This window comes from Xenopus laevis, chromosome 3S, assembly GCF_017654675.1.
Source record: "Xenopus laevis strain J_2021 chromosome 3S, Xenopus_laevis_v10.1, whole genome shotgun sequence".
Lineage (NCBI taxonomy): Eukaryota > Metazoa > Chordata > Amphibia > Anura > Pipidae > Xenopus > Xenopus laevis.
Window position 1 is genome coordinate 7,855,060 of NC_054376.1, and position 24,240 is coordinate 7,879,299.

At 39.5% G+C, this 24,240-nt stretch overlaps 1 protein-coding gene across 1 annotated transcript; it reads left to right on the forward strand.

Annotated features, from left to right (window-relative positions):
* Positions 1-11,117: 11,117 nt before the first annotated feature.
* Positions 11,118-14,974, forward strand: LOC121402098. Its single transcript, XM_041587972.1, has 3 exons — positions 11,118-12,003; positions 14,315-14,345; positions 14,577-14,974. Exons 1-2 carry the CDS (start codon positions 11,399-11,401, stop codon positions 14,319-14,321), a joined length of 612 nt encoding a protein of 203 aa, XP_041443906.1. The 5' UTR covers positions 11,118-11,398; the 3' UTR covers positions 14,322-14,345; positions 14,577-14,974.
* Positions 14,975-24,240: the final 9,266 nt, after the last annotated feature.

Here is a 24,240-nt window from a genome sequence, read left to right on the forward strand (position 1 = left end):
CTGCGGTTTGTGCCCACTGGCTCTCCCTAACATGTATGTCTACATCAGGGATCCCCAACCTTTTGAACCCATGAGCGAAATTCAGAAGTAAAAGGAGTTGGGGAGCAACACTACCATGAAAATGTTCTTGGGGTGCCAAATAAGGGCTGTGATTGGCCATTTGTTAGCCCCTATGTGGATTGTCAACCTACATTGAGACTCTGTTTGGCAGTATACTTAGATTTTATGCAACCAAAACTTGCCTCCAAGCCTAGAATTCAAAAATAAGCTCCTGCTTTGAGGCCACTGGGAGCAACATCCAAGGGGTTGGAAAGCAACATGTTGCTCACGAGCTACTGGTTGGGAACCACTGGTCTACATGATGCACAAGTTAGGGGATTGGTGGATCAACGAGGAGCTATGCCTACATGCCCCCCCCATGTAGTAGTTGGTATATGGCTCAGTTGAATGAAAAATAAACCCTTGTTCCCCCTTCTGTTGTCTGAGTGCCAAAGCCAAAACGACTGACTAGAGAATTTTGGGCCACCTTGCTGAGCTCAAAGGAACCATCACACAAGGGGTTCTTCATCTAATGGCCACAAATGAAAGAGTTCAACAAGAAGAGCGCCTACTCCGTTATATATTATAGTACTGTGGCTAAAATGGTAATTGTCCTTCATCCTCTCTCAAAGGTAGATAAATAACAAAATAATCTTCTGTTTACATGAGGATGTTGATAAAGATTTCGGTGACTTAAGGAACGCAACCGCAGTCGATGTTGGCTGATGTCAGGAGAAGTAGGTTCAGTGAAGTAGACATGGTCAGCAGCATTCAAGATTATATTGAGCTACAAGTCCCTCCAACATGAAATCAATGGCACTGAGTTGTTACTGAGCTGGTGTGGCTATCTCAGGTCAGGGCCAGCATACAGATTAGTAGCATACTGTATGCCCAGTAGATTCTAGGGATCTCTTAGGGTGTTCTGGACATGAAGTCAGCATTCTGATTGTCCTGAAATTCTAACCTTTTAAAACCCACTGATGCCTTAGTCAATGGCCCCATTTTTTGGCCCCATTCATTTCTGGTCACTTTTGGTCTTGCTATTGATCTTTGCATGACCAACCTGATGCCTGAACTTTGGACTAAACATTCCCCACACACAAAAACTGAAACCCTGAAGCACATTCATAACAAGACTAAAAGAGAAAATGATGTTCCAGTTCTTTCCCTTCAGATTAATGTGTTTGCCGGTATTGCCTATGAACTTATTACAATGTTTTGACTCTAACTAATGACTAGTGAAGTTTAAGCAGAGCTGAAAACTGTCATTTGATCTGGTGTGGTTTCCCGTTCTTGTGTTGTTCTCCAAAAAACATAGCATAAGCTGCAATTAATCCTAAACCCTTTTTTTTCTCATTAATTGGAGTCAGCGCAATTTGTTCAAAGCAAAAGCTGCTGTTATCGTGCCGAATGGTTTCAGAGACAATTTTATAACTGCCATATAGGGATGTAGCGAACGTCGGAAAAAATGTTCGCGGACATGTTCGCGAACGTCCGGACAAAAATGCGAACGGTTCGCGAACGTTGCGAACCCCATAGACTTCAATGGGAAGGCGAATTTTAAAAGCTAGAAAAGACATTTCTGGCCAGAAAAATGATTTTAAAGTTGTTTAAAGGGTGCAACGACCTGGACAGTGGCATGCCAGAGGGGGATCAAGGGCAAATATGTTTCTAAAAAATCCATTGTTGACACAGCGCTGCGTTTTGTGCTGTAAAGGGCAGAAATCACACTACGTCACTCAGGTGGTGTTTCTGGAGACGGTATTATTATTGATATTTAGACAGAATGTGAAAAAGCTCACACAGCTAGGTGGCAGTGGTTTGAAGAACAGATGCAGATGAGAGATCAGCAGCAGGACAGACAGCTGCCCACAGCAGCTACATACAGAGAGCACTGCAGTAGAAGGTAGATTACTAACCAGCAAAGCTACCTAACCTAAAATGTCCCTCAAATCCCTGCAGAGTTCTGTCCCTACAATACAGAGCAGTATCAAGTAGATTACTAGCCAGCAAAGTTACTATCAACTGTCCCTCAAATCACTAACAGCTCTCTCCCTACACTAGCTCTTCCAAGCACACACAGGCAGAATGAAAAAACGCTGCAGGGCTTCAGTTTATATATGGAAGGGGAGTGGTCCAGGGGGTGTGGGGGTGGTCCAGGAGGGAGAGCTTCCTGATTGGCTGCCATGTATCTGCTGGTCTGGGGGAGAAATGGCAAAAAAAAAGCGCCAGCTAAGGCGAACCCAAATTGGCGAACGTTGCGTTACGTTCGCGAACATTCGGCGGACGCGAACGGTCGATGTTCGCGCGAACAAGTTCGCCGGCGAACAGTCCGCGACATCCCTACTGCCATAGGCTCAACAGAGCTGCAGAACTCGGCGAGACCTTTTCCAGACTCTTTCTTGCAGCCGTTCGCTTTAATGAATTTTTAAGTCTTTTGGGTAGGAGACGTGTGCTACATTTTTTTTTGTTTGTTTACTTGCTTTTTGGACTTTGGAGTGTATATGGAGAGCAGTAGCCAGTCGGTAGTAGGGGCTTGAACTATAGAAGTAGACCCTGCAAGTGCAAGGTGGAACAAGAAGTATAAAGAGTTCATTGTAAACTGACTGATTCGTTTCAAGAACTCTGTTATTCCCAATTTCCTAACGATCCTAAAATGATTACGGTGTGGTGCCCAATATCTTCTAGTTACACCACTGGCCAGTAGGATAGTTGTGGTGCAGCAGTCACAAAGCTTTAGCTCTTAGGCTCACATGGTACAACAGGGTCTTTAAAGGAGAAGGAAAGCTACTAAGGCAGTTTATTGCCAACAGATTTATGTTGTCCATTGCCCCATACCATCCTTCTATCCCTGGCCTCTACCTATTGCCCCCGTGCTGATATATTGTATAATATTTCCAAATTGTTTACAGTTTCTTCTTTGGAGGAAAGCTTTTCATATTATCCCACACTCTGACCCAGTTGCTGCACTTATATGTACATTGTCCTAAATCCTTCCATACGTGGAGCAGGCTCATATCAAGTCTGCTATAAAGCTCCCTAGAAACCATCAGATGTGGCCACAGAGATCCTTTATGTAATTGCTGATGGGTCCCAGTAGTTTCTAAAATCAGCAGGTTTCTGTTAGTGATAGAATAAAGGGTAGAGGGATACTGCCTGGGTGATTGATGGAGGTTGACATTTTCAAAGAAAATTGCTTTTAATTTGTGCTCTGATCTTGGTATAAGAATTCCACACCCCAGAACCTTGTAGGGCAAATGGACCACACAGTATGCTGGTGGCACTGTGGGTTTAGGTCATAAAGGGCACTGGCATGCTACTTTGTCCTCTTAAAGGATAAGTAAACTTTTAAAATAAGTGAATGTAAAATTGATGAGAGTGTTAGTCTAATAAAATTCATTATTTAATTTATTTTTATTCCAAGATATTAAGGGATACATGTGCTGTTAATATGAATGAATTTTGTTCCAACAGCGCCACCTGTTGGTCAGTTTCTGATCAGTCTGACCACCAAGTAGTCAAGGAAGTTGTCAGGAGAAAGAAAGAGGCTGCTCTGATGTTCTTCTGCTTAGGAAAGATTTGAGAAAGGTTTCTAATTGTTTTCAGGGTTCTCACAGTGAATTGCATAAATAGGAGCATCGGATTTATGCCCAGGTTATGAATAGACAATTTAGAAGTGAAACCACCGGAGGTTTGAAAGGCTAGATGCAACTTGGACCTAATTAAAGTCAAAACACAAGCACAGCTGCACACATTTCTATACATCACACACAGGCCACAATTATACTGGAACTATGGAAAAAGGTTGTATTATTAAAACATGGCATTTTGCATTCATAAATGGCTCCTCTTGACTCAAGGTGCAAGTCTAGCACTTTCCATATGGTATTTTACATCTGTTTTTGCACCTAGAGTTGCACCTCCAAATAGTGCATGACACTCAGCTTTTTCATTCGACTTAGGAGAGAAATCTCTGCTATAGAGGCCAAAAGATCTATACTAAGACATTATTAATCCTTATTGAAGGCAGAACCAGCTTATTTGGTTTATTTAATGTTAACATGATTTTCTAGTAGACTTAAAGTATGAAGATCCAAATTACGGAAAGATCCATTATCTGGAAAAACCCAAGTACCTGTACCTGCTGTATCTATATCTTAGCATCTGATTTCTGCTTTTTGCCTACCCAGTCTTTGTATCTTCTCATAATAAAAACAGAAGTAAACTTTGTTCTACAAGAACACAGGGAGCTCCTATTTTGCTCCTCAACTTTCTGTAAAGCCTAGGTTGAACTATTGTGTTCCCAAGACAGTTTTTTTTAATGAATTATCATTTTCACAGCCTCACATCCAGCACGCAGGTCCCAGAGCTTAAAGCCGGACTATTTTCTCCTCATGCGTTCCTTTCATTAAAGCATCAGTCAGTGAAAAATCATTAACAATGCCAATGGGTCCTTCTTTTAATTATTTGGGTCCTTCCAAAGTATTCATTTTTAATTATATCCTTTTCACCGCATTAAGGGCTTTTCAGCGAATACGAGGAGCTGCACTTTAATTCTAAAGACCGTTTGGGAATAAGGTGATTTTGATTATCTGAGACAGACTTAGATCACTGGGCTGTTAGAACATGTAATAATATCTAAAGACATTTTCTGCTAAATCTATACAAAGCCTGAATAGCATATGGCGGAGATTGCTGGATTAGGCTTAAAACTTGTTAGATCTGATATATTCCCTGTATAGCAAACTTTCTGGCATTTGTTAACTTCACATTCTGTTGGTAGAATGGAGAATAAAATGCACTGAAAAGGAAAGGTAAAATATAAGCAGCAAAAGTCAGTGGCCGCCAGGCATCTTTAGTGGTTGAGGGTAATTCCTGGATGGTTTGGGGGTACAGGAATGCAAACCCTAGATTTGTCTTATATGCAATTTCAATGTGCAAAACAGGTCGGGAACTTTGGGGGGCCCAAAAATACTAATGTCATTACTTTGCAGAGTCCAATTATAAACCGTTGTACCTGTAGATATTTAGCTGTAGTAATACACCCAGCACCTACCAAACTCTCGTACTTTTCCATTCCAGTAGCAGCAGAAGTTCACAGGTTGAATAATACAAGTACAAAGAGGCCAGACTTTGACTGGTTCTTCTGGGATCAACTAGAGAATCTGACAACCAGAGTCCACATTCACAAAAATAAGTGTAATATAACATATGGAACTAAGAAAATGTTTATGGCAATTGAATTAGGCTGGGCATTGACGTAGGCTAGGATCTTTGCCCACCACCTCTGGTGCTCTGGAAGGTCAGTTTGTACCTGCTGCAGTAGATATCTTTCCCAATTCTTGACATTATGCTTTACTGTAGTCATCTTGGTCTTGTGTTTCAATATTGTTCTCCACCTGTTATTCTCCTACTCTTCATATCTACAACTGCTGTTTTGTAATACCACTGTGTACTTGCCCCAGGACTGTGACCCCCTATTTCCAACTCCTCTTAAGACGGCTATCTCTGGGCTATACCTTTCTAAATGGAAATTTCACGTGTGTGTGTATATGGCATCACTATTGATGGTCTTAGAGTTATTCAACCATGACATATCAAACCATTTATAAGCTTAATACTGTAATGGTTGACAGATCCTTGACATGCCTTTGGGCTTGACTTAATAAATTGGAACAAATATTACTAGTTTAGCCATATCACCCTAGTCTTTTGACAGTCAAGGTGACCAGCCTTGAGCCCAGGGGGGAACTAACTATAAAACTGTAGAGTTAAGGGACTATTTTCACAATTCCATATGGAAAGATATAGACGAATGTTCCAAAATATACTGTAGTTACCTTTGTTACATAACTACTCAGCAAAATGCATAATACCCACCTAAACCTATAAGTGAGTGTGCCAAAAATGTGGTATTAACACCTCAGTTTTTATAAAAAGGATTTAAACGTATTTCCACCGGCTGGATTTGAGCACTGGAAGTTTTTTCGCTTATCACAGCAAGTTGATCCAGAAGAAATCATAAAAAAACATTTGGAGCTCTTCAATTTGATGGGGGGGGGGGTTACAGGTGAATCAGGGCTAAGTGCAAATCCTTGGAAATTCTATGTATACAAAAAGCAATTCATCCAGCCCTGAAAGGGAAATGTTGAGCAGGGAGTCCAGTACCTTCTGGGAGCTTACCCTCCCACATGACAAAAAGAGAATTTTTAAGCTGAGTCTCTGACGTAGCTGTGCCAACTATTTAATGAAAAGGTAAAGGCCGGGTATGTTAAGTGCTTATAGTATAGTACATACAATTCCCTTTTCTGTCCCTTTGGCCTCAGAATAGCAGCCTGTTTACCTTAATGTCTCCATATGAGGGTAGCAGATGTCCTTGAGCAAAAGTCTATTCTATCCCTCAGTTCAGGGAGTGCATAAACAGTTAGGTAGCACTCAAAATAAGGACAAAATGAATGTATTCAGTTCCTTTTAAAACCATCAACCTCTGGGAACTCCTGATCTGAATAGAAGCTGATCTGCAAAAAACATAGTTTGGAGAATCAGAACATTACTGCCTGCCATTTTGCCCCCTTTCACCCAGTACAACTAAAACAAAAAGTTTTGGAGGAAACACTATGTAAGTGCAAACTAATATTTGCCCAGGGCTCACCTATATCAACATTCAACCACCTCCACCACCATCTCCTCCCAAATCCAGCCAATACATTGAGAATCCTTGGTTTTCTACTGGTGAGGTTTAAAATAAGTGAATGTGTGTGTTATTTTAAGCACTTTTGTAATTTACATTCAGTATTTATTTTCTTTTTATTCCAAGATATTAAGGGATACATGTGCTGTTAATATGAATGAATTTTGTTCCAACAGCGCCACCTGCTGATCAGTTTCTGACCAGTCTGACCACCAAGTAGTCAAGGAAGTTGTCAGGAGAAAGAAAGAGGCTGCTCTGATGTTCTTCTGCTTAGGAAAGATTTGAGAAAGGTTTCTAATTGTTTTCCTAAGCAGAAGAACATCAGAGCAGCCTCTTTCTTTCTCCTGACAACTTCCTTGACTACTTGGTGGTCAGACTGATCAGAAACTGACAGCAGGTGGCGCTGTTGGAACAAAATTCATTCATATTAACAGCACATATATCCCTTAATATCTTGGACTAAAAAGAAAATAATAATGAATGTAAATGACAAAAGTGCTTAGAATAGCACTCTCATCAATTTTACATTCACTTATTTTAAAGGTTTGCTTATCCTTTAAGGGAACTATTGTATCCAAATAAGGCGTCTGGTACCTCCTCTATAGTCTTATCTGTTTCACTTTTTTCATTCTGCTTTTATGCTCGGATTATCAGTTTGTGCACAAATGTGCTATGATTGTTGTTGGACTAAAGGGAAAGACGTGTTTTGATTGCTTGCCCTTGAAACCCAAGAGCAGCCCTATGATTCACTCAGGCTTTGCAGCTTTCTTATTACTGTCATGCCTCGGGCTCCCCCATACTGAAATAGTCAACTTGCAAGAAATTCGTATATAACCAGCAAGTTCCTAGTGGAAGACCATTTGCTGCTATGGTATGGTTACACTGCTGGACAAAATCATTGTAAAAAACAAAAGAAAAAAAGAAAATGAACACGTTCCAATATATTTTCCTTTTTTTAATGATCAATGTCTAAAATCTTTTGCACAGACAAGAGCCCTTTATTAAAAACAGTTGGTCGCCAAAGAGTAAAATGTACTGTCGGTATTCAGACGACTCTAATGTTTGTGGCAAATTTATTGTTTTGCGTATTCACCGTTCGCACACAACCTCCGTTTTGTTTTTTTCTATAGAATTCATTGTTACACATTAGTCTTTTTCCTGTATAGGCCCAATCCTTGACTCCAAGGTTTCCATGGTAACAGTCGAAAGTGGAATGGAAGCTCTATATATCCCCGTGTCATTTTTAGTCAAGGTTCTTCTGTGTATGTGCCGAGGCTTAAACTTCTGTGCATTAGTGTGTTTAATTGTACCTTGCTAAATGCATTGACAATTATAGTCCAGCCTTGTGTAATAATGTGTGCTTTGTGCCCAGGCTTCAAGCAATTATTTTATCGTAGGCGTTTTTTATTCTTCTATTTCATATCTGTAGCTAGACAGACAACAGCGATACAATGGACTATGTCTGAGCTGCTAAACTGTGGTAGAAACTGTAGTGTAATTTCTTACGTGGCTTAGGTTTTTAATTGAGAGCTTTATGATCAAATAGGTATAAGTAATTGAAAAGTTTTTTTTCATATACAAATTACATTAAATTCATCCACAAATTAAGTTGTTAGTATCCTATCAGGACTTTTGGCATGTTGTGAGTCATCCTATCCAAAATAACTGCTAGGCAGGCACATAATCAATGGGAAAACCCACAACCCTAGGGCTGGCAGTAGTGGGTGCCAATATGGATATATGTTTTGACTATGTGACCTTCCAGATGAGCTTGGGAACCTTAAATGAGTATGCCCTGAAGGGCCGTAATATATAGTTAATAGGAAAGAAGATCCAGTCCTAGCCATAACTATTGTATTCGGATCATTGTTCCACCAGGGTTCAAGGAAATTTTCCAATGGTCCTGGGTATCAGTAGGACTTTCTATTTACCCAACCATTGACCTTGTATATCTATAACATGGCCTTTCCTATTTCCCTATGAGAAGAAAGAAGAGAAGTGAAGAAAAGGATAGATGAAATGTCTAAAGAGAAGAGACTAGGAGTTATATAGACCTTTGTGATAAAGCTCACTTAATTATCACCTTTCCTTCTCCTTTAAAGGATAAGTAAAGCTTTAAAATAAACGTCTGTGCATGTGTATTGTATACAAGTACTGTAAAATTGTTTTGTCAGCCAAGCACCATATAAAACCATTAAAAGTATCAAAATCCCTTTTTTTGGCAGGATTCTCATTTAAAAGATAAGTAAACCTTTAAAATAAGTGAATGTACAACTGATGCAAATGCTATTCTAAGCCCTTTTGTCATTTACATTTATTATTTAATTTATTTTTATTCCAAGATATTAAGGGATACATGTGCTGTTAATATGAATGAATTTTGTTCCAACAGCGCCACCTGCTGGTCAGTTTCTGACCAGTCTGACCACCAAGTAGTCAAGGAAGTTGTCAGGAGAAAGAAAGAGGCTGCTCTGATGTTCTTCTGCTTAGGAAAGAGTTAAGAAAGGTTTCTAATTGTTTTCCTAAGCAGAAGAACATCAGAGCAGCCTCTTTCTTTCTCCTGACAACTTCCTTGACTACTTGGTGGTCAGACTGGTCAGAAACTGACCAGCAGGTGGCGCTGTTGGAACAAAATTCATTCATATTAACAGCACATCTATCCCTTAATATTGTGGAATAAAAAGAAAATAAATAATGAATGTAAATTACAAAAGTGCTTAGAATAGCACTCTCATCAATTTTACACTCACTTATTTTAGAGGTTTACTTATCTCTTAAATGAGAATCCTGCCAAAAGAGGGATTTTGATACTTTTAATGGTTTTATATGGTGCTTGGCTGACAATTTTACAGTATTTATATATAATACACATGCACAGACGTATATTTGTGTATGGCATCTCACGTCAGATTTTCCGAGCTGTTCAATATGGTGTCCTTGAGAATAATTTGCACTATAAACTAGTCGTTTGCACCCTGTGGGCCAAGACGTTGCATCTGATTTAGCCCATATGCTCTATAGCAGAAATTAAAATATTAAATGCTGATAATTGCTTTCAGTAGCCCCAGTGAGCCTTATTATGGATTCCCATAATGTTATATCTATGTAAATCAGCTCAAGTTTGAACGCAAATAAACTCGTGGGTATGAGGCTGTACAGCTTGACCTCTGTCATGGGAAAAACATTTTTTTTCAAAATGAATCAGTTAATAGTGCTGCTCCAGCAGAATTCTGCACTGAAATCCATTTCTCAAAAGAGCAAACAGATTTTTTTAAATTCAATTTTGAAATCTGACATGGGGCTAGACATATTGTCAATTTCCCAGCTGCCCCAAGTCATGTGACTTGTGCTCTGATAAACTTCAATCACTCTTTACTGCTGTACTGCAAGTTGGAGTGATATCACCCCCCTCCCTTCCCCCCCCCAGCAGCCAAACAAAAGAACAATGGGAAGGTAACCAGATAACAGCTCCCTAACACAACATAACAGCTGCCTGGTAGATCTAAGAACAACACTTAATAGTAAAAACTCATGTCTCACTGAGACACATTCAGTTACATTGAGAAGGAAAAACAGCAGCCTGCCAGAAAGCATTTCTCTCCTAAAGTGCAGGCATACGTCACATGACTGGGGGCAGCTGGGAAATTGACAAAATGTCTAGCCCCATGTCAGATTTCAAAATTGAATATAAAAAAATCTGTTTGCTCTTTTGAGAAATGGATTTCAGTGCAGAATTCTGCTGGAGCAGCACTATTAACTGATGTGTTTTGAAATTTTTTATTTCCCCCATGACAGTATCCCTTTAACTCATGGATTACCACCACACGGTTGTAGCTCAGAACAGAGGAACAAACTTGCAGAATAACTGCTAAAGTGCAATTTTATTATAGTCCACACAACATGTTTCGGGCCTCACAGGCCCTTTTTCAAGTGTGAAGTGCCAGTGCAAAGTACAACATTATATAACCACACCTGGGGGTGTGTCACCCCGCCCCCACCCATCATAGAGGTTTAACAATAAATATAAATATAAATATAAAAACATGTGATACATGTTAAGGTGGCAATATGTATGTGCAAGCGGTGAAAAGTGTCGACTGTGTTCTAAAAGTCCAAGATAAGAATCTCAACGTGAACCTAAAATGTAACAATAAAATGTAACAATAAAACCAACATTGTTAACACCAAAATTGGATATAATTCCATATATATAAAAGTGGATATATTTCCATATATAAAAACACTTGAAATAGTTTGTTAGAACTGCTAATAAAGCCTACTAACAGGGCAAGCAATGCTAAACATGTATTAATCATAGGCTATCGGTGCTAACTCATTAATATATATATTAAAGTATTCAGCTCTTACCCACAGTAGAAATGTAGGTTTTTCTCAAAATCTGATGTGGAACGTATTTTGAAGCGTGTTGAATCTTTTCAGTTGGAGGTTTCCAACTTTTCACCAGAATATGACGCTGGAAAACAGTTATTGAACCTGCAAAAGAAAGAGATCAGCCTTACACTGCATGTTAGCACTCTGGCCCAGTATATTAAACAAAAGCGCATCCCAAGAGGCTTGCGGCTGGACATTAAGCCTAATCTAGGCATTGAAGACCCTGCCTTTAACCAACAGTGGTTTGCCATATGCAATAAATGTAGCCTGGACCTGATGCTACTATCAGTCGATAATCTCTCTACGCAAGTGGAGACAATTAGATCAGATATTGAAAAACTCCGTACACAAATAATTGCGGATAAAGGTGAGGAAGAAGCCGTTAAAATCTTCTCACAGCAGCGTGAACCACTCAACAGACTGCGTGAGCAGGTCGCAATTAAAAAAGCATCGAAACTAGAAAGAGACGCGAACGATTATCTTCAAAACCGGGTCTATACATGGCGGGAGGACCGTTACCAGCAGAGGGAAGACCGCTCCTACCTGAGAGAAGATCGCGGCCGCCAGAGGGAGTATCGCGGCAGAGGAACGTACCGGAAAGCAGAGGGACAGTATTGGCAACGCACCAGAGGAAGTTCCCGGACCGGATTGCCAGCCCCACACGGACACTCGCACCAGAACTATCGCTCCACTCCAAATGCTGCACATATGGAGTCATATGCGTCCAGCAGCAGCGACGATTACAGCCCATCCACCTCCAGCCAGCCTTTTTTAGATGTGGATCCACGGGAAAAGGGCTATCCACCGAAGCGCTCATACAAAAACCCTCGAGCACCTATACCAAGGGAGCAATATCCACAGAGACTCCACTCCAAGCCGAGGTAACTGACTCATGTGACTTATGTATCAACATCTCCTCATATTCACTGACTGATACAGAGGTTTCTCTGTTAAATAAGGGTTTGGGATATGTACCTTACTATGAGAATAATGTGTATGAATGGGAAATAGAATTTTTGAAATTTGTCAGACGCCTTAAATTAAAAATGCATTTCAAAGATTATCCAGATCTAGATACCGGTACCCAACTGGATTATATCCAATTTAAAAAACCTAGTAGCTTTAATCCAGTAGTGGAAAATGCAGCAATTACCACCTTTGAAAATGTGATTAAACAGGAGGTCCAAAAAATATGGGACGTTAGGGGTAACACTAGATCATTGGCTAACCTTACAAAAAAAGAAAAAGAGGCCCTACACTCATTGACTAACAATACTGATATTGTAATAAAGCCAGCCGATAAAGGGGGTGCAATTGTCATAATGGACACATGTCAATATATGCAGGAAGCAAACAGACAATTGTCTGTAGTGGAACACTATGAGGTCACCCCTACCGATCCAGTCTGGTCTATAAAACGGGAAGTAGATAGTTTGGTATTAGCCGCATGGGAAAGTGGGATCATAAACTCAACCACAAAAGATTTTTTAATCACCGACTATCCCCGTACACCTGTTCTCTATCTACTCCCAAAAATTCACAAGACACTGACTGACCCACCAGGGCGCCCTATTATATCGGGTATAGGCTCCATTTTGGAACCTCTTTCAAAATTTGTAGATCAGTATCTGCAGCCCTTAGTACAAAATATACCTACATGTCTAACTGACACGACTGACCTACTCAGACAATTACAAGATCTGACCCTAACTAGCCCGGACGTAAGCCTTTGCAGTATAGACATACAAAGTCTATATACTGCCATACCCCAAAACGAGGGAATTGACTATGTTGAAGAAACCTTACTGGAGACGAATATCCAACATCACCTTATCTATTTCCTTATAGATTGTCTGACTTTAGTTCTGCATAGGAACTACTTTAAGTTCAATGACAAGTACTACTGGCAACGCCAGGGTACGTCGATGGGTGCGTCGGTGGCCCCTTCGTTTGCCAACATTTTTGTTCACCATCTTGAACAAAACATTTTTTTGCAGGGTAAGTTCAAGGGGCACATTTTGAAATATTGGCGGTATGTGGATGACATACTCATTATTTGGCAAGGTACCGAAGATACCTTCAAAAATCTGCTTATTGAAGCCAATTCTTACCATCCGACGATAAAATTCACTGGGGAATGGTCGAATACATCACTTAACTTTCTGGATGTAAAATTAGGTATCTGTGGTAATAGCATCATAACTGAGATGTATTCTAAACCCACAGACCGTAACACACTTTTACTCTCTTCTAGCTACCATAACCCCCATACCATGAATGCCATACCAAAAAGCCAATATTTACGTGCACGCCGCATTGCATCGACTGATACACAATACAAATCAGCGGCTAATTTGCTTACAAAAAAATTCTCACAACGAGGATATTATACACCAAAACTTCAAGCAATAGAGACTCTAGTAAGCAAACAGGACAGACAAGAACTCTTAAAAAGGAAAGAAAAAAATAGATCTAATCAAATTCAGAGAATTCCCTTTGTGTCTAAATTTGGTAGACAAAGCAAAAAAATTGAACAAATCGTTAGACAGTATTGGCCGATCTTACAACAAGATACGAAATATGGCTCACTGTTTAAACAACCTCCGCTCTTTAGCTATACTAGAGGACGTAGCCTTAGAGACTGTCTCTGTCCCTCTGATGTTACCCAGAAAAAATCAAACACAATGTTCTGGGGACCACCTAAAAAAGGCACTTATGCCTGCCTGAATTGCATATGCTGCAGCTCTATTATAAAAGGGGACACAGTAAATCATCCGACAAAAGGGAATATCATTCGGCTAAAGGATTTTTGTACTTGCGAGACCAAAAATGTGATCTACATGCTAAAATGCCCTTGTGGGTTAGCCTATGTGGGCCAAACGAGTAGGTCTGTGAAAGAACGTATAAAAGAACACAGAGGCAATATTAGGAATTTTAAAATTGGCACACAGTCAGATACCCCTGTATCTAGACACTTTACATCCCACGGACACAGTCTCATACAATTAAAGTGGTTGGTGCTCGAACAGGTAAAAAGACCTAAAAGAGGGGGCAACCTCTCTAAATTGCTTCTGCAGCGTGAAGCACTTTGGATAAAAAGTTAAATACTATGACACCTATGGGCCTGAATGATTATTGGAGCTTATCTCCATTTCTGTATTAACTGCCATCTGTATATTTCTCTCATTCCAGATTTTGAGAAAAACCTACATTTCTACTGTGGGTAAGAGCTGAATACTTTAATATATATATTAATGAGTTAGCACCGATAGCCTATGATTAATACATGTTTAGCATTGCTTGCCCTGTTAGTAGGCTTTATTAGCAGTTCTAACAAACTATTTCAAGTGTTTTTATATATGGAAATATATCCACTTTTATATATATGGAATTATATCCAATTTTGGTGTTAACAATGTTGGTTTTATTGTTACATTTTATTGTTACATTTTAGGTTCACGTTGAGATTCTTATCTTGGACTTTTAGAACACAGTCGACACTTTTCACCGCTTGCACATACATATTGCCACCTTAACATGTATCACATGTTTTTATATTTATATTTATTGTTAAACCTCTATGATGGGTGGGGGCGGGGTGACACACCCCCAGGTGTGGTTATATAATGTTGTACTTTGCACTGGCACTTCACACTTGAAAAAGGGCCTGTGAGGCCCGAAACATGTTGTGTGGACTATAATAAAATTGCACTTTAGCAGTTATTCTGCAAGTTTGTTCCTCTGTTCTCCGCTTTCGATTGTTTACAAGATTTGAGGTGTGTGGACGGAGCACCTGTGAGACAGCGGGACTGGCCACATTGCTGCTTTCCACGTGTATTAAAGACAAAGTGAAGGACTGTTGTAGCTCATTCTGCATGTAGGAATGATTACACGTGGGACATCATGTAGGCAGCTCCTGACAGCATATTGCTGTTGATATAACATAAAGTGAGCAGTTTTAGTAATGATCTTCCACGGGGAAATGGGATATCCCATTAAGATTACAAGTCCAGTTTGTTGTAGCTACTTATTAAAAAGGGATGTGCGATGTGTCAGAGTCAACCTGAGTGATGGGGTGCTAAATAGAAGTTATGAATCAAGTGCTTCATGCAAATGCTATGGTAGCTTGGCCCAAAAGTAGGTTCTTCTGTTTCTGGGTCTGCACAACGAACCACTGGGTAGAAGGTCTCATCTTCAATGCACTAACAATGTCGCTTTTCACAATAGCTTTAGAGATGGTTCATTGTCCCTATGGTGCATCTAATGATGAATCCCAACAGTGCTGTTTTTGGAAAGCTGCATTGATTCAGGAGGACTTGAGTTGGGAATGATGTGCAACAGAGGAGAAAATGTAGGCACTGTGTGGTCTGGGATGTCAGAAGCTCACCAGAAAACTATAGACCCACTCTCCAAACTCATTTTTTTTTCTCTTCTCACTCCTTATTCTAGTCTCTGATCTATTCTTCCATCTATTTAGCATTTTTGTTCCCATGCAGAAATAGGGAATGACCATGAAATAGGCTAAATGGATAGAAGCAGAACTGGGAATTCGATACTGGGCATGCCTTAAAGGAGAAGTAAATCCTAACTAAAAAAGTAGCTACAAATGTTGCACATTATGGCCCTTTAGCAGTAAAGATCTGTGTCTCCAAAGATGCCCCAGTAGCTCCCCATCTTCTTTTCTGCTGATTCACTGCACATGCTCTGTGCTGCTGTCACTTACTGAGCTTAGGGACCCACTCACAATATACAGTACACATAGAATAGAAATGTCACAATATAAGGCTGATTAGTAATTAATACAGATAATTACAACATGGCAGCACAGAAACCAGTGCAATTAGCATCAGAATTGAATAATCAGCAAACCTGTAGCATCAGCTTATATTACAGCCAGGGAAGCTCATTTTCTGCTGGATAATTAGTGACGAGCCCTAAGCTTAGCTTCTCAACAGCCAATCAGAGCCCACTGAGCATGTGAGTGTCACAGACACTTTCCAAGATGGTGACCCCCTGTGACAAGTTTGAAGTCCTGGATCATTGCTGCTATTGACAAGTTCAAACTTTAGCCTCGTGCAATAAGTTCACTATATAAAATATGGCATTTTTAGCCAAATTTATTTTTAGGGTTTAGTTCTCCTTTAAGATGAATCAGACTTAATTAATAAGTCTAGCACATATTGGCACACAGACATTCAACAAGCCACATGATTTATTTGGGAGGTAAATGCAGGTACAGGTAATATAGATACGTCAACTTTAGGCCACAAGGGAGATAGCAACTCATCCCTCCAGGCTCTGCATTATTCATTGCCATCTACTATATTGATAGAAAGCAGATTAGAGAGGGGGTCTTCATCCTTCTTTATTAAACATATAATAAGGAAACTAGATTGTTACTGTTTCCGGGCAGTGTTCCTTTAAGCGACTCATTGCTTAGTTGTCTAGTTCTGACTTTGACAGAGGCAATATTGGGCACATCCCATCCTTCCAAACCTGAGCAGCTTATGAATAATTCAAAGAAGAAGGACATTGTGACATGAAAATAGATGAGATTTTCTTAGAGTTAGTTTGATTAAATGTACGGATAATTGGGTTTTGTTCATTAAACAGTCTGGCAGATGAGCAGGGGAACGGACACTTAGGGGCCGAGTGAAGGATTCGAAGTAAAAAAACTTTGAATTTTGAAGTATTTTTTGGGCTACTTCGACCTTCGACTTCGACTTTGAATCGAAGGATTCGAACTAAAAATCGTTCGACTATTCGACCGTTCGATAGTCGAAGTACTGTCTCTTTAAAAAAAACTTCGACCCCCTAGTTTGCCATCTAAAAGCTACCGAACTCTATTTTAGAATATGCGGAAGGTCCCCATAGGCTTGACTAACTTTTTTTGATCGAAGGATATTCCTTCGATCGTTGGATTTAAATCCTTCGAAGTCGAAGGATTTCAATTCCCAGTCGAATATCGAGGGTTAATTAACCCTCGATATTCGACCCTTAGTGAATCAGCCCCTAATTATACTGCCGGACAATCATTGGTAAAATTCAAGTTGATTCTGTTCTCTAACTTTTCCCACTTAGAAATGAATGTTCCAAACTTCAAAAATATTTGCAGTAAGGCCTATACACTTCAATAGCCCATAGATACTGCTGGAATATTTCTCCCTGCATAGAACAACGTTTTATTGAGAAAGCTGAAGAAGAGAATTTGATCTTGAAAAACTGTCAAAATATCGAATGGTGCGAATATGCAATAAACAATGAAGTGGGTGAAAGAATGGGGAAGAAGAAGCAGGCAGATAAGAGCGTTAAAGTGGCAAGTAGTGATGGGCGAATTTATTCGCCAGACGCAAATTTGCCCGTTTTGCCACCAGCAAATAAATTCGCGAATTTGCCGTGAAAATTTGCTGGTGAAAATAAAAATTATGACGCTGGCGTCAAAGTTTTTTCGGTGCTGGAGATGGCTCCAACGACGGCGCCAATTTAGACACTTTAATGGGATACTTTAATGGGTGTCACCTTTGACGCCGGCGCCCATTTTGACTCCGGCGAATTGTCATCAAAATCGATGTTTCGCTAAGTTTTCGTCAGTTTCGAGAATTTCACTGGAAATTCATGGTGAATCAAAACGAGACAAATTCTATCACCAGTAGCAAGAAGAAAATAATATGGAAGGTGGGCAAGAGGTATAAATTGTAAAACAATGGGAAACAGGGAAAAAGAAGGCAGAATCAGTCCCAGTGGCAAGATTGTAAAGGCAGCATCCTAGGGGTGCGTTACAATGAAATCCATCCTTTGGTATATAGGTATGGGACCTGTTATCCAGAATGTTCGGTACCTAGTGCTTTCTGCATAAGGGATCTTTCTGTAATTTGTATCCTCATACATTAACTCTACCAGAAAATCATGTAAACATTAAATAAACCCAATAGGATGGTTTTGCTTCCAATAAGGATTAATTATATCTTAGTTGGGATCAAGTTCAAGCTACTGTTTTATTATCACACAGAAAAAGGAAATCATTTTTAAAAATGTTATTATTTGGATAAAACAGAGTCTATGGGAGTCTTTATGTAATTTGGAGCTTTCTGGATAACGGATCCCATACCTGTAATTGAAAGCAGAACGGGAAAGAACATGCCGATAAGAGAAAAGGAACCCAGCCCAACTACATGCAAGAGACATGATTGGGGGTGAGTGGAAAATGTTTAAAGATCAGGAAAAATTGGGATAGAAGGAAAAATTGGGATAGAAGGAAAAATTGGGATAGAAGGAAAAATTGGGATAGAAGGCAGAAGAAAAATGGATGAAAGAAGAGATGAATGATAAAAGAAAGGAGGTGAAATACAAGAAGAAAATATCAAAGACCATGTAAAAGAATGGGTTTTTCCGGATAACGTATCTATCCGTCATTTGGATCTTTATCCCTTAAGTCTAAACATTTAGGGGGTTATTTATCAAAGTTTGAATTTATCTCAACATTTTCTGCTACAAACTCCGATCAAATCCGCTCAGGTTTTTTACGCTTATTTATTATTACACCTTCCCATCCGATTTTCGCAATGTTTTCTGGGTTTTTTTTTTGCCTGAAAACATTCAGAGTTTAGTAAATAGCCCCCTAAATAAACCCAATAGGCTGGTTTACTTCCAATAAGGATTAATTATCTCTTAGTTGGGATCAAGTACAAACTACTGTTTTATTATTACACAGAAAAAGGAAATAATTTTTTGATTATTTGGATAAAAAAATGAAATAATGTTTTAATTTTTACGTTGGGAGGGGGAGCTTCAGTCAAAAAAGTTTGAAAACCTATACATTAAGACCATAAAAAATGAAATTGCTTTTTTGTATTCTGGTTCAGACCCAGAAATTTGATGCTTAATGCACAGCAGGCAATCAGAGCTACTCCGACAAATGATGTCCATTAGTCATCAGGAAACCAGCACAGGTACTGCATTATTATATTTCTAGCTTCCATCAAAGAACCGAGATATTGAATAATCTATTTACATATAGTAATAAGGCAGCAGGTTATTCTTAGGCTTTATGTCCCTGCCCGGGTAGGTACAAGAACCCAGGACGTTCACAGCCGTCTCCAATATTCATTCTGGACCTTAAAGGGATACTGTCATGGGAAAAAAAAATTTTTCAAAATGAATCGGATAATAGTGCTGCTCCAGCAGAATTCTGCACTGAAATCCATTTCTCAAAAGAGCAAACAGATTTTTTTATATTCAATTTTGAAATCTGACATGGGGCTAGACAAATTGTCAATTTCCCAGCTGCCCCTGATCATGTGACTTGTGCCTGCACTTTAGGAGAGAAATGCTTTCTGGCAGGCTGCTGTTTTTCCTTCTCAATGTAATTGAATGCGTCTCAGTGGGACATGTGTTTTTACTATTGAGTGTTGTTCTTAGATCTACCAGGCAGCTGTTATCTTGTGTTAGGGAGCTGCTATCTGGTTACCTTCCCATTGTTCTTTTGTTTGGCTGCTGGGGGGGAAAAGGGAGGGGGTGATAATCACTCCAACTTGCAGTACAGCAGTAAAGAGTGATTGAAGTTTATCAGAGCACAAGTCACATGACTTGGGGCAGCTGGGAAATTGACAATATGTCTAGCCCCATGTCAGATTTCAAAATTGAATATAAAAAAATGTGTTTACTCTTTTGAGAAATGGATTTCAGTGCAGAATTCTGCTGGAGCAGCACTATTAACTGATTCATTTTGAAAAAAAAATTTTTTCCCATGACAGTATCCCTTTAAAGCTGCCTCTTTTGTCTTTTGTTTTTTGTTTTTTTTCCAAATTATTATTCAATCATTGGCTGCTGAAGTCCCCTGTAGAGTCTCCGTTTTCAGAATAACAATAATAGGGACTGGGGTGAATAAAGGTTTGTGGATTTTTATTCAAATGATTGAGTGTAACAATAACAATGTTGGCTTCCCGTGCTTTCTGGCAGCTGTAGACAGGGATGGGGACAAAGAGGAGAAACCTATTTCTGTCATCCAATATTTGATTCAAATGCTATAAAGACCTTTGATACTTCTACTATATGAGTATCCATCAGTTTGCTGTATCTCTTCCTATACCCCAACACAGTTCTACAATAAACAAAACCGGCAAGTAGTGATGGGTGAATTTCACCCGTTGGCTTTGCAGGAAATTTGCGAAAAATTCACGGAAAAATCGTGAAATTCAGGCATTTTCACGAAAAAATTGCGAAATTCAACATTTTCACGAAAAAATTGCGAAATTCGACATTTTCACGGAGAAAATTGGGAAAATCAGAAATTTTCACGCAAAATCTGGAAAATCAGAAATTGACGCCGGACAATTTTCGGGAGATTCACAAATTTATTCACCGGCGGCGAAACGGGGAAATTCGCCGCAAATTCGTGGCAGCCAAGTTTATTCGCCCATCACTACCGGCAACCCTTACAGATTTTGTTAGTCCCGGATAAATACTTTGGGTAACAAGTAAAAGAACAACGATACCCAGGTTTTGGTCTAGGCATTTAATTCCCCTGTTCTACACATGAAACCCCAATAGCATCAACCTTCAGGGAACCAAATCAAGGTGTGTACACCTCCAACCTTGGCCTTTGCTATCTCCTCTATAAAGATATGCAATAAACTTATAACACCCCAAAATCTTGAAATGAACAGGAGAATCAAGTCCAGGAGTTAGGGGCACGGTCAAGGCATACACACCTGTAGTAGGTCTCCTGGAAGATGATACATTCATTCTTAGATCTATTGGGATATCATGTGTAAGTTTGGAGGTATCACATGTCTATAGATGACCCAAGGCTAGAACCAGGTTTTTGTTGAAGGGGCTTCAAAAAGAACTTTCCTTCAAAGGACTACTACACGTTTTATTGAGAAGTATAGCTGTATCAATGATGCTGCTGGACTACAAGTCCCAGCATACTTCAAATTCTTACCAGACATTAAAGAACAATGTGAGTTGTGCTCCAGTAATATCAGGGATGGTTGTTAAAGTTCCATAAAACTTTTCAACTCTCCGGGGCCAGTGAACCATTTAATGCACGAGGAACATCCAAAGAGAATCCTGTTTGCCGTCTTTGTACAATGTTCCCTGTTCTTTGTTAATATGATTAGCACTAGAGTCATGTTAAAAAAAACAAGTATAATGGTGGCCATACACGGGCAGATAAAGCTGCCGATATCGGTCGTTTGGACCAATTTGACAGCTTATCTGCCCATGCATGGGGGCTTCCGACGGATCTTCACGGTCGATATCTGGCCACGATATCGATCGGGAAGGTTTGATTTTTAACCAACCGACCCGTCCGAGCCCCTTGGTGCATACGGCCGAACGTTCGAATAACCCTCGATATAGCCATGCCGTTAGTGGCATATCGGGGAAAGATCCGCTCGTTTTGCGATGTCGCCAAATGAGCTGATCTTTGAGTCTATGGCCAGCTTAAGATTCATAGGCAATCTTCCATATATTTATCCTCCAGCACAACGGAGACACCTGCAAAGTAGTATGAGTCGCAAATGTAAATGATTTTTGATGTGAATCTAAATATGATAATATAATACAGGTTTAGGACCTGTTATCAAGAATTCTTGGGACCTGGGGCTTTCCAGATAAGGGATCCTTCCATAATTTGGATCTTCATACCATAAGGGGCAAATTTACTTATGGTCGAATATGGAGGGTTAATTAACCCTCCATATTTGACTGCCGAATCGAAATCCTTCGACTTCGAATATAGAAGTTAAAGGATTTACCGCAATGGTTCAAAAAATCGTTAGATCGAAAGATTAAATCCTTAGAAACGTTCGATTCGAAGGATTTTAATCCATCGATTGAACGACGTTTCTTCTACCTAAAAAAGATAGCAAAGCCTATGGGGACCTTCCCCATAGGCTAACATTGACTTCGATACGTTTTAGGTGGCGAACTAGGGGGTCAAAGTTTTTTTTTAAAGAGACAGTACTTCGACTATCGACTGGTCGAATAGTCATAGTCGAAGGTCGAAGTAGCCCATTCGATGGTCGAAGTAGCCAAAAAAGACATTCGAAATTCGAAGTATTTTTTATTCAATTCCTTCACTCGAACTAAGTAAATGGGCCCCTAAGTCTACTAGAAAATCATGTAAACATGAAATAAAACCTTCAACTTCCAATAAGGATTATTTATATGTTAGTTTGCATCAAGTATATAGTATTATTTTATTAATACAGAGAAAAAGGATATACTTTTTAAAAATGTTGCATTGTTTTAATAAATTGGAGTCTATGGGAGATGGCCTTTCCGTAATTAGGATCATTCTGGATAACGGGTTTCCGGATCCCACACCTGTATATATAATATAATGGTATAATATTTTGGAGTGTAAGGAACCGTTAAATTGACAGGTTTGCTTTTCATACCTTTGCCAAAAAATTAACTACAAATTAAGGGAAAGTAAATCAAAAAGTCTCTATTACTTGCTTTGACCATATTGACTTTTTGAACGCTTTATTGGGGAAGTTTAGCTTTTACATTGAGATTTCTGTATTGATTGCCAACCTACCAACATACTGACAATACAGAAACACATACCTGCAAGACGAGAGCTTCTAATCCAAATTCTTCCACGTTTGGGATTGTATCTCCTCTCCAGCTGTCTAGACAGATAAAGCGCTGCCTCCGAATCTAATAGAAAATAATGGCAGGTATTTTGTTTGCTATTATGGGCTGTCAGATGTTTCGCAGCATCTGGGGAAGAAGCTCTGTAATGTCATCTGCCCTAACTATGCCAAATAGTGTTTGTTTGTGTACGCTGGTCGGGTTTGTTTGTAGAAGTCAGTTTCATGTATATATTGTTGTCCACACAATCTTGCTTTTTATTTTTTAGTTTTATACACCAGGGATGCACCGAATCCAGGATTCGGTTAGGAATTCGGCCAAATCCTTGTGCCTGGCCGAACCCGAATCCTAATTTGCATATGTAAATTAGGGGCGGGTAGGGACCTCATGTGACTTTTCGTCACAAAAGAAGATTTTTTTTCCCACTTTTTCCTTTCCTGCCTCTAATTTGCATATACGAATTAGGATTTGGTTCGGTATTTAAACTAACCTTTCACCAAGGTTTCGGTGATTAGGCCGAATCCCAAATAGTGGATTAGTGCATCCCTATTATACACAAACTAGGCATTTTTCTGTTGTGATATATATATTTTTAATAAAATGTATGACCAAAAGGATCTAGACATCTATCTGCCTACTCAACACGTAAGTTCCAAACTAAAGGTTTTAATATGTAGCCGGTCTTCCCTTTGTGCTATAATGGACTTTACTATTCTAGGAAGGCTTTTTTGGAACATTGTTGGTGGAATTTGCTTCCATTCAACCATAATAGCTTGAGTGAGGCTAAGCACTGACTTAAAGGATTGGGGCGATAAATTCGCGAAACGCCCGCGAAAATTCGCGGCAAAAAATTCGCCGGCAAAATTTTTTCAAAAACATGGGTGCCGGCATAAAAAACGGGCGCCGGCGTCGAAAAAACGGGCGCCGGTGTCAAAAACGAGACGCCGGCGCAGTTTCGCAAATTTTTCGCCATTTCGCGCGAAATTCGCGAATTTCTCGGCGAAGCGAAACCGCGCAAATTGGACCATCACTAATACTCAGGGTTCCAATTCTTCCATGCCACCGAGCCAATTCAACTAATATTAAATATACCGCTATTCACCCATTAGCTGTTGAAATAGGATACGTCACTGGCACATCCATGTATAGATTCCAAAATTAGGAGTGGATTTTTCATCTCTTTGCACTGCAGGTATGGGACCTGTTATCCAGAATGTTTTCCAGATAACAAATCGTTCTGTAATTTGTATCTCCATACCTTAAGTCTAATAGAAAATCATGTAAACATTAAATAAACCCAATAGGCTGGTTTTGTTTCCAATAAGGATTAATTAGATCTTAGTTGGGATCAAGTACAATGTACTGTTTTATTATTACAGAGAAAAAGGAAATCATTTTAAAAAAATTTGATTATTTGGATAAAATGGAACCTATGGGAGACCGCCTTTTCCCGGAATCCGGAGCTTTCTGGATAACGGGATCCCATACCTGTATTAGGGAAGTGAATATGGGGA